The following is a 10,720-nucleotide window of genomic DNA, read 5'->3' on the forward strand; positions in this document are numbered from 1 at the left end:
TCTTTTGCTGCAAGATAGATAGCAAGCATATAGTGCATATATGGTTAGAGTGGGACGTAAACAAAGGCTTCAGGTGCATTATATTATCAACCCACGATTAGGAAGCAGGTATGGGAGGAGTCAGTGCTAAAGCTGCGTTCACTCATGGAAATGCATTCACCTACACTAGGGGAGCATTAATCACACATACACGTGACATCACTGATCAAGTCACCACTGAAAGCTGCAAACAGTCTGAGTCTAATGGTTGGCTAGTTTTCAGAATATGGCATTCGCCCTTGCAACAGTGTTTTAAGATGCACTACTATTTCATATTCCTATGCTGGAAACACCGGAACAGCAATCCATCAAGGAACGCGTCACTTTATCAGTTATGCACATTGATATGGTACTTATATGTTTTAATATGAAGTTTAAAGGTAGACATACCAGTATAATACGTTTCACTATGTCATCAAAGTTTTTTTCTCTAAACACTGTGGTGTCAAAATACCATTAGACAAAACAAACACTTATTTTGCATTAAACTGAATATTACTAAGGTATACTCACAAGTGAGAGTGCGGTAACGCACATAATCCTCTTAGAAGACTTCAGGTATTAGGTATTATGCTGATCCATTGTGAAGAGTTGTTCTGTGTCCTACATACATAACACTGGCCACTGCAACAGTTTGTTTGTGCCACAATAGCTGACAGTGGAAACCTGTGTTTGGATATGCTTGCACTTATGATTTTGCAAGATGTTATTCTCTGGTAAGTCTGAACCTTTTTGTTCTCTTTGGATAAAGCAATTAGATTGGCTCCTTGCTTTAAATTTTGCATCACAACTCTAGTCTTTCATGTTGTGCAGAAACCAGCATTATGCAAAGAAAGTAACTGTAACACTTTATAAATGGATCTATGAATACAGTGGGGAAAATAATAATTTGATGATCTGCTGAATTTGTTTGTTTTCTCGTTTTCAAAGAAATAAACAGTCTCTGATATTTATGGTTGTTTTTTTTTTCAATGGAGAGACACACAATATCAACAAAAACTCCAGAAAAAAATGACATAGAACAAATTAGCCACTCTTTAGTTGCCTTGTATGTTTTGGATCATTGTCATGCTGGAAGACCCATCCACAACCTCTCTTCAGTGCTCTAGCTGAGGCAAGGACATTCTTGTCCAAGATTTTGTGGTACGCAGCCCCGTCCTTTTGTCCCTCAATGAGAGGATCTCTCCTGTACCCAAAACATAATGTTTCCACCACCGTGTTTCCACCAAGGTGAGTCGAGTTGAGGCCAAAGAGCTTGATGTTTATTTCATCTGACCACAGCAATTTATCCCAAGCCTTCTTTAAATTGTTTAGATCTTTACTGGCAAACTTCACATGAGCCTATACATGTGGCTTCCTTATTAGAGTTACTTTGAAGCTCCTCACAGAGGGTGATTGAGGGTCATTTTCTGTGTCTTACATTTCCTAATAGTCACATCAAGTGTTGTCACCTTCCCACCAAGCTTTTTGCTGATGGTCTTGTAGCCCGTCCCTGCCTTGTGCAGGTCTGTAATCTTGCTCCTGACATTCTTTGACAGCACTTTACTCTTTAGCCTGTGGGAATGCAGAGGTTGGAATGGAAGAAACTGATTATGTGGACGATTGTGCTTCATGCACATAACTATTTAAGAACAGAAGTATCAAATCTTTATTTCGCTCAGTGACATGCAAATGACTTTATAACCTTTATATAATGTGTTTTGTTTGATATTCTGTCTCTCTTTGTTAAACTAAAACTACCATAAAAAAACAGATTTAATTTTGTTGTAAGTGAGCAAACAAATAATTGTTTTCCCCATGATAATACTGTGACACATAATAATGGATACATTTTAGTTATGAATAGTCCAAATGCCTTGAAATACATGTATACTATTAATATCTTTTCCAAATGCAATTTTATCCCTGTTTTTCCTTTACTGTACTATAGACTGGGTATTCCATGGATTTGAAGATGTGAAATGAGTCACATCACTGGAGTTTTGAATTCTGCCACCCCATGGTCTTCTGGGGAGAGAACTGGACTCCACCAAATTTTATTTATGCACCTTATTTCAACCTAGCCAAAAGCAACACCTGCTGCTGGAGAAAAATGTATTGTACCAGAAGGAAGCGACTGCAGCTGAGCCGAGTTCTTTTTCTCCTCTCTGGGGTTTTCCTCTGTACCCTCTACCAGCTGACCATCAGCACTAGACTGTACGAGCCTTTGGCAATGCCTCAAATTGCACAGGATAGTGGGGAAGGTTCAGCAGAGGGGGTTGAGGAGATTGCAGATCTGGGAAAGGCTCTAACTACAGCATATGATTTAGAGCAAACTGAGCAAAGAAACACAACGTATGATGTCCATAATGCAACTACAACTTCAGTATCCACAACATCTACCACTACTGAATCGCCATTATTGCCAACAACAAATCGGACTCTTGTGCATTGCATCTATGTGGCACCTGAACTTCCGGAAACACCCACGCCAGCTCCTCCTACAACTACCGTCCCACCAGCCTTTCCGGGTGAAGCGCCACATATGAAGGGTGATTACCCAGAGGACATTTTTTCAATCGAAGATCGCAGACGTGGCTGGGTGACCCTTCACATTATTGGGATGATGTACATGTTTGTGTCACTTGCAATTGTGTGTGATGAGTTTTTTGTTCCTGCTCTCGGGGTAATCACAAACAAGTTGGCAATCTCTGATGATGTGGCTGGAGCCACCTTCATGGCCGCCGGAGGTTCTGCCCCTGAGCTTTTTACCTCTTTGATAGGAGTCTTCATTGCCCACAGCAACGTGGGTATTGGCACAATTGTGGGCTCAGCAGTTTTCAATATTTTGTTTGTGATTGGAATGTGTGCTTTGTTTTCTCGGGAGATTCTCCATCTGACCTGGTGGCCTCTATTCAGAGATGTGTCATTCTACATACTTGGCCTCATCTTTCTAATTATCTTCTTCCTGGATAATGTCATAATGTGGTGGGAGAGCATGATGCTGGTGGCTTGTTACACTGTCTATGTCATTTTCATGAAGTTTAATGTGCAAATAGAGCGTGCATTCAAGACCCAACTCCACAAACACAAGAGCATTGTCAAAGTTATTGCTGTAGAGGAACCTGACAAGGTAAGATCTCCTATTAAAGAATTCATCAAAGCTCTTATCCTCAGTCAGACAACTAATAAGTCTGTTGTCTGATATCTATATTGAAAAGTTTTCTCCATTTTCACCCAAACCCATAAACTACTGGTAACAGAAAACAACCTAATGAAACTTTTGAAGAGCTAGGCATACTAGCTAGGTATTAATGCATTCCTGCTGGAGAGACATAAATCAGCAGATTTTAAGATATTTAACTAGTAGAGGTTTTTGTAGGGATTATTATTAGCAACTAGAAAGCAGTTTCGTCACATGATATATACGTAGCTTTTTATAAAAACAAAAACACCCCAAAGCTAATCAGCTGCAGCAAATGAATGCTTTCCAGAGTTATAGCTCCTTTAGCATCCATGTATAGCGTGTCCAAACCTAAACAGTGTGACTGAGGCTTAACTTACACCAAGTAAAGGGTTTAAGGGTTTGTTCATACTCAGGGTTTTTGAGGGTGGGACTCCCAAAAAGAGAACATTTTATTCCTTGTTGAAAATGCTATTTCATATCATTTAGAATCATTAATAATTATTTTATGGGGATAATGGATACAATAAAAATACTGTCATCCTCTGCATTTAAAAAAAAAAAAATCTGACATCATCAAGTCAGGCAGCGTGTGCAATGAGTGAACTAGTAATGCATTAAATTATAGCACTAATATAAAATCTACCAGAATGAACTTTGTTTTATCTCTGCCGCTGAATGATAATCACTGAACAAAACATTGTTGCACACAGACTAATGGAAACGGTGAGGATAATGCCCCTCCTGCTCCAGAGGACAAGAATCGTTTAAAGGTAAAAATCAATTCACCAACCAATAAACTGCAAGAAGAAAGTCACAAAAAAATTCTTTATACCCTTCAGACTCACAGTCTTATTTTGTAAATAATTAAGACAAGTGCTAGCTCCCTGCACTAGTTAAGAAAAAAAAACAGCCACTATATCCACTATTGCATGTTTAACAGTGATGGGCTATTATCTGTACAGTGACTAGTTATCATGACCTCAGCCGTCTCTTTCCCCAGTTGAAGCCATCCCTTCAGCGAGGGGGGAGTTCTGCTTCTTTACACAACAGCACAATGAGAAACACCATCTTCCAACTCATGATTCATACATTAGACCCTATAGGTAATGGTGAGTACTATTTGATAGTTGTGAATACTGTTTGATGACTGATAACTGTGTACCAAGTGCTTTTATAATAGCTGTCTGAGTACTATGTCCTTCTCATTCTAAAATGGATTAGCAAAGTGTCCCACATGAAGGCAGCACTAAGTCCAGATTGATACTAAGCAGATAAATACCTACCTCAGTCTGTAGAGGGATCCATTTAGAGGCCTGTAGGAGAACAGGAAGAATATCACCAGGGTATAGCTGCAATACACTCTAGAAAAAGTCAGTTAGTGCATGATGACCAGTGTTGGGTAAGTCACTTTAAATTAGTAACTTAGTTACATTACTAGTTACTTCTATCAAAAGTAACTCAGTTACTTCAAGTTAATCGTTACTTTCAAAGTAACTAGTTACTAGGGAAAGTAACTTTGGTTTTACTCAGAATTCTCTTGTTAATGTGTTGCTTCCATAACTGGATACCCAGCAAGATTGCCAGTCTTCTAGCTTGCTTACTTGCCACAAGTGCACTGTGCCACCTACCAATAGAAAGGAAAAAATGATGTGCATATTTCCACGAGAGAAATCCCACACCTGGAGAAATCCCACACCGTTGACCGCCGCCACAATTCTAGCCTACGTCACAGCGTCATGTGTGCTTTTTACATCCAACACAAAAACTGCAGTCGTGGTGCTTTCGATTGTACGCAGAACTCAGAAATTCGGCCTTCCGAATAGGAAGATGTAGGTAACACCAGACTGCAGATGAGCTGCATACAGGGCTGGACTGGTTCATCAAGAGTTGGGAGTTCGCCTTGTAATCGGAAGGTTGCCGGTTCGAGCCCCGACTTGGACAGTCTCGGTCGTTGTGTCCTTGGGCAAGACACTTCACCCGTTGCCTACTGGTGGTGGTCAGAGGGCCCGGTGGCGCCAGTGTCCGGCAGCCTCACCTCTGTCAGTGCGCCCCAGGGTGGCTGTGGCTACAACGTAGCTTGACATCACCAGTGTGTGAATGTGTGTGTGAATGGGTGGATGAATGGGTGGATGACTGGTTGTGTAAAGCGCTTTGGGGTCCTTAGGGACTAGTAAAGCGCTATACAAATACAGGCCATTTACCATTTAAACTCCATCTAAACTTGGTTTATTTCTGACCCAGATGGACTGCAGGTTATAACTTCTTACCTGAAGTTCAGTTCACCTGACACTCGGACCGGCGGCCGCCTCGGTTCTCTGCTCCTCCTTTCCCTCATCCACCTGCTGGCTTCCACCACTTGCTAATGTTACTGAATCTGTGGAAGCTGCGATAGCCACCACACGAAGTAACGAATAACGACCCTATCTAAATCCCAGTAACGATTAATGCGTTCCTGATTTTGGCATAATAACTAGTTACCGTGCTCGTTACCACAATAATACCGTAGTTACTGTAACGTGTTACTTAATAACGTTAGTCCCTACACTGATGATGACGGGGTTTTCTTTCCCTTAAATTAGTTAAAATGCAATGATTTAGAAGATGTAAGCTGGGTTGACAGTGTGATGATGGGCTGACCTATCCAGATTTGACATTTGAGAAAATGGTTACAAAGATTATCTATGTTATACGTTTGAGCTGAAAATTCCCTTTAGCCATGAATGCTTTGTAATCTGAAAGCGGAAAGGTACTATAGATGTGCAAGGGTCTGTACGAGCTAGCAACTAGCTATGAAATGAAGATATATTTAGAATAAAAATAGTCCAGAACACAACACCTTCTTCCTGTTTTTACTGTTGTTATTCCCACCCCAGACACATCTGGCCAATAAGCAGGCTGAATATTCTCACGCTCGATCTGATATTGCTTAGTGGTCTTCAACTAGGAGTCTTCAACTCCTAGTGTGAATGTGATCCGACAGTGATTCAAGCCATGGCTTGAATCACTGTCGGATCACATTCACACTATAAACAAACTTCAAGGAGTTCATTTGCACCAAGACCACCTCCTCTAAAGGCTCTTGGTGTGGTTACTGTGTTCACATCTGCACAAACATACTGCATGAAGGGGGGAAATGAACCAGAGTTTGATTTAAATGGGCTAAACACAGCAGGCATGAAAACACCCTGAGATCCATCCAAGAAACATCAGTGACAGAAGTAATTCTGTCAAGCAATAATTTTTAGTCAATCAAACCTTTTCTCATGTCTGGGGAGCACTATCAATAGAAATACTCTACTCTGTTATTATGTACCTTGGGATGAGTGTATTTAGTCCAAAATATGAGAAGTTGAAAAACTGACTGCTGACGCTGTCTTTCTGTGGTTTTTGCTGTACTACTGGTAATATTAATAATTATTTTAGCCTCATTGTGAGGAATGGCTGTGTGGTGGACGCAGATGAACAGTCCAGTCTTTGTTTATCCCCCCTTTTCATCATAGCAATTTATTAGTGTGCCGTATTTGCAATCAAACTAAGGCAAGAAGTTTAGTATAAAGCAAAAGAAAAACAAGTAACCTCAACTTAAACACTGATTATCCAAAAAGTAAAATAAACTATTAAGATAGCAATTCTGTAGTACATCCATTGTGGCCTACTCACCATTATGACCTAACATGCAATGCTTCTGGAAAGTAGCTGACCATATAGTCAGTAGCTCCTCCCACTCCAGGAAATGACAATTAAATATCAGTTAAATACTAAATTAACTTATAGTAGTTCTCAATCTAAAGTGCAGTCTGATGAAAAGATGAGCAATAAGTTAATCAAATACAAATCTTAACCACCAACATTTTCAATCAGGCTCTCTTTAGGGTTTCATGACTACCGTAATATAGCAGCAATATACACATAATGAATCTAAATTAAAAGCACTTTGTACTGTGTTTAGGGCCCTCCGTGTGACGTCTGTGATTCTAATTTTATTTTGCCACTTTGTGTGTTTGTAGGGAAATTTAAGGAGAAAGCTCTGAACAGCGTGGCAAGAAAGAAATCAGACGCCAAAGACAAAAGTGAAGGTAACATTGAAGGATGTGAGCGTCATTCACTGACTAGAGACTGACACCTGCTTAGTATCATTATCAATAGCTGGTCTGCAAAGCATTAAAATGACATGCGCAAAATGACTTAAAAAAAAAAAAAATAGGTTTTTTGTTCAACATCAGTAGATGTCGCTATATGCCAACTATCATAATAAAACAACTGTTTCCCCATTGTAGTAATATTTTAGCTTATACCTTGGAAACAGTTAGTACACACTAGTTAAAAAATATATATATATATACTGTATGACGGTGGCGTGACTTTTACACAAAGGCAAGCAGACATTCCCCAGCCTCCAGAATACACAAACAAACATATTATTCCACTTTTTAACAGTTTAACTAGTTAAACTGGAACAGATTAAAACATACCATTTTTGCTGTCTGTCTGCACTTTACATGGATGTCTTCAGCTTTTGGCACTCTTTCCTGACTGAAGAATTTTAAAATATTATTACTTTTATAACTGAATATCTACTATATTACCAAATATTACTTGCTAACAAACTGAGAATGACAGGAGGTGGAGGAATTTGCCAAATAACATTTTAGCAAAAAAGTAATAAAACAACATGGTCAGAGCAGCCCTCTCCACCGTCATCACAGCTTTCCTTGTGAATGTAAGGAAGTATTAACAATGTTTTTAACATTTCTCTGCATCACACGTTGGCCAAGGTGGTTAGCAAGACGAAACTCATCTGTTAGGATGCTAAATCACTGAAGCTTGTTTACTTGTTAATGCTAGCTTTATGTTTTTTTTTTTATTTGACATATTTGACATGTCAAATTGCATGTACAAACCAAGTGCATATAACTATGCAGAGAACTCAAGGAATGTATAGGTATATAGCTAAGAAGACAGTGAGTGAATTCAGCTAATGCATTGACTGCAGTTCTTCCTGTAATCAGTCCTGAAGTCTTAAATGAAATTAAAATCTTCCAGATAACTGCATAAGGGCCCGCAGTTATTAAGCAAACTCTTTGGGATTCCTTTCACAGATGGTGGGGAAAAAACTGAGCAGAGCAAAGAGTCAGAACCAACCCCAGCTGCAGAAGAAGAAAAGAAGGAGCAGCCAGAGGACAAGAAGGTACTCTCCAACCATGTCCTGGTGGCTTTCAAAAAGCCCAGAAGTCAGTCTTTGATTCCTGTCTATGTAAGAGTCAATGCACAGATCAATGATACAACTTGTGGGCACCTGCTTCCTTAGGATGGTTTGACTTTTGTTTCTTTTTATCATATGTTTTAATTGCGGTATCTTTCCTACTTCAGGAAGATGTACCAGCAAAAGATGATGGGTCAGGAGAGTCAGACGACTCTGAGAGCGACGAAGAGGACAGCGATGATGAAAGTGACGAGTCCAGTGAAGATGAGGATGATGATGAGGATAAAGACGAAGAAGAAGATGAAAAAGACGATGAACCTCTGTCTTTAGAATGGCCCGATACACGTCGAAAGCAAGCAACCTACCTCTTCCTGTTGCCCATAGTTTTCCCTCTGTGGCTTACCGTCCCAGATGTTCGCAACCCGGTGAGAGATACCATAATATTTCTGATATCAGCTGTGGTAATTTAAATCATGCTGCATTTTGCTTTTCCATAACTCACTTTGTCCTATAGAAATCCAGAAAATTCTTTGTTGTCACCTTCCTGGGCTCTATTCTATGGATTGCTATCTTCTCGTACCTCATGGTGTGGTGGGCCCATCAGGTCAGTTACTTTAGATACAAATACTCTGCTTTGTTTCCTGTTGATGTGCATTGACACACAGTATCACTTAACTCATTCACTGCCAGCCATTTTCAAATCAGGTAACTCCCCACTGCCAGGGTTTTTGAGCATTTTTACTCATTTTTGAAGAGCCACAGAAAACTGTGTGTTATGATCATATAAACGCTGAACCTACCAAAATGAAGAACAGACTCTCTTCTTTCATCCAAAAAATAAAGCTTGTTTCTACCATTTTCCATTCTTTAGTAATCAGCTGTAGAAGAGAGGTGGGTTCCACCAAAAATGCCTGTTTTGACCAAAAAAAGGGAGAAAACGAGCTTTTTGTGAAAAATACATTTCAAGCAGAACACTAATATTTCTTGCTTTGTGACACCTCTAACATATAAAATAGTTTTTCACTTCTATAAAACAGAAATAACACTGAGAAAGGTTATGTTTTATCAAAACAATTTATTTACAAATATATGAAAAAATAAAATTCACTGACAAGCTGCCCGAGGTTGTATTCTAGCCCCTCCCATTGAAAAACGTAATTGACGTCTATAGACGTCAATGGCAGTGAATGAGTTAAAAGATCTGTGTAAACTAAAAGCTGAGCACCTAAAAATCTTGTTCATCTTCCTAGGTGGGTGAGACTATTGGCATCTCAGAGGAAATTATGGGCCTGACTATGCTGGCTGCGGGGACCTCCATCCCTGACCTCATTACCAGTGTGATTGTGGCTCGTAAAGGCCTGGGAGACATGGCTGTGTCTAGCTCTGTGGGCAGTAACATCTTTGACATCACTGTGGGGTGAGCCTCTATAGCTGGATCGTCATCAATTTCGTTTTTAAAGCTGCTTAACACAAACTTTAATAATTCCTTTCTCTCCCTTTTCTTTATGTTTTTTCACTATCATTTTATTTAAAAGTCTCCCAGTCCCTTGGCTCCTGTACTCAGCCATCCATAGTTTTGGTCCAGTGGCTGTCAGCAGCAATGGGCTCTTTTGTGCCATTGTGCTGCTCTTCCTCATGCTCCTCTTTGTCATCATCTCCATTGCTTCCTGTAACTGGAAGATGAATAAGGTGCTGGGTTTCACCATGTTCCTCCTCTACTTTATCTTCTTGGTGCTCAGTGTTATGTTGGAAGATCGTATCATCATCTGCCCAGTTTCCATCTAATTCTTTCTGCTGAACTGTTAACCTTTTTGGGAAAGGATCTCACGAGCATAGACCTGGATATCTATAGGAAACATTCAGAAAGCTACGTGCTCTGCATTGTTACCAGTGAAGTGTCTGGTATGTCAGCAGCAATAAAGCGTTTTCTAGAACCCGATACTCACTTATAGAAATGATGGCAGCTTTTAAATTGATTTTCATAGTACACGGGGAGATGCATGACTACTGTCTAATACAGTGTAGATTTTGCGGTGTAAGACCTAACAGAGATGTTAATGGGTTTTTTATGCACTGTCTATGAAATGCAAGTAAAAGTGTTAGTTTGTGGACACATTTTGAAAAATGTAGGCTACTAAATGTGTATTTTGTATCATCGTAAGTAAATGATTTTGTAAGAATCATGATAGGGACCCTGAGCTTGCTTGAACTTTTTTTTCAAAAATCATGAAAAATCATTGAAAAAATAAAAAATAAATCAAACACAACATCCATAGAATAAATGTCTTTATTCATAAATGAAGTCAAACTAT

The 10,720-nt window shown here is 39.5% G+C and overlaps 1 protein-coding gene across 2 annotated transcripts; it reads left to right on the forward strand.

Moving 5' to 3' along the window:
• The first annotated feature begins 2,038 nt into the window (after positions 1–2,038).
• slc24a1 (solute carrier family 24 member 1) lies at positions 2,039–10,193 on the forward strand. 2 transcript variants are annotated; one of them, XM_085357476.1, is made up of 9 exons: positions 2,039–3,151; positions 3,916–3,975; positions 4,206–4,314; positions 7,213–7,281; positions 8,305–8,459; positions 8,576–8,833; positions 8,923–9,012; positions 9,659–9,825; positions 9,944–10,193. In XM_085357476.1, the coding sequence occupies exons 1-9, from the start codon at positions 2,039–2,041 to the stop codon at positions 10,191–10,193; spliced, it is 2,271 nt and encodes a 756-aa protein (XP_085213602.1). The 2 variants fall into 2 exon arrangements, with proteins under 2 accessions (XP_085213602.1, XP_085213603.1); XM_085357477.1 differs by having other exon boundaries at positions 2,132–3,151; positions 7,213–7,296; positions 8,305–8,393.
• The last annotated feature ends 527 nt before the right edge of the window (positions 10,194–10,720 follow it).

This window comes from Diplotaxodon limnothrissa, linkage group LG7 (assembly GCF_057381915.1).
Source record: "Diplotaxodon limnothrissa isolate DT_005_m linkage group LG7, D_limnothrissa_male_GT1.1, whole genome shotgun sequence".
Lineage (NCBI taxonomy): Eukaryota > Metazoa > Chordata > Actinopteri > Cichliformes > Cichlidae > Diplotaxodon > Diplotaxodon limnothrissa.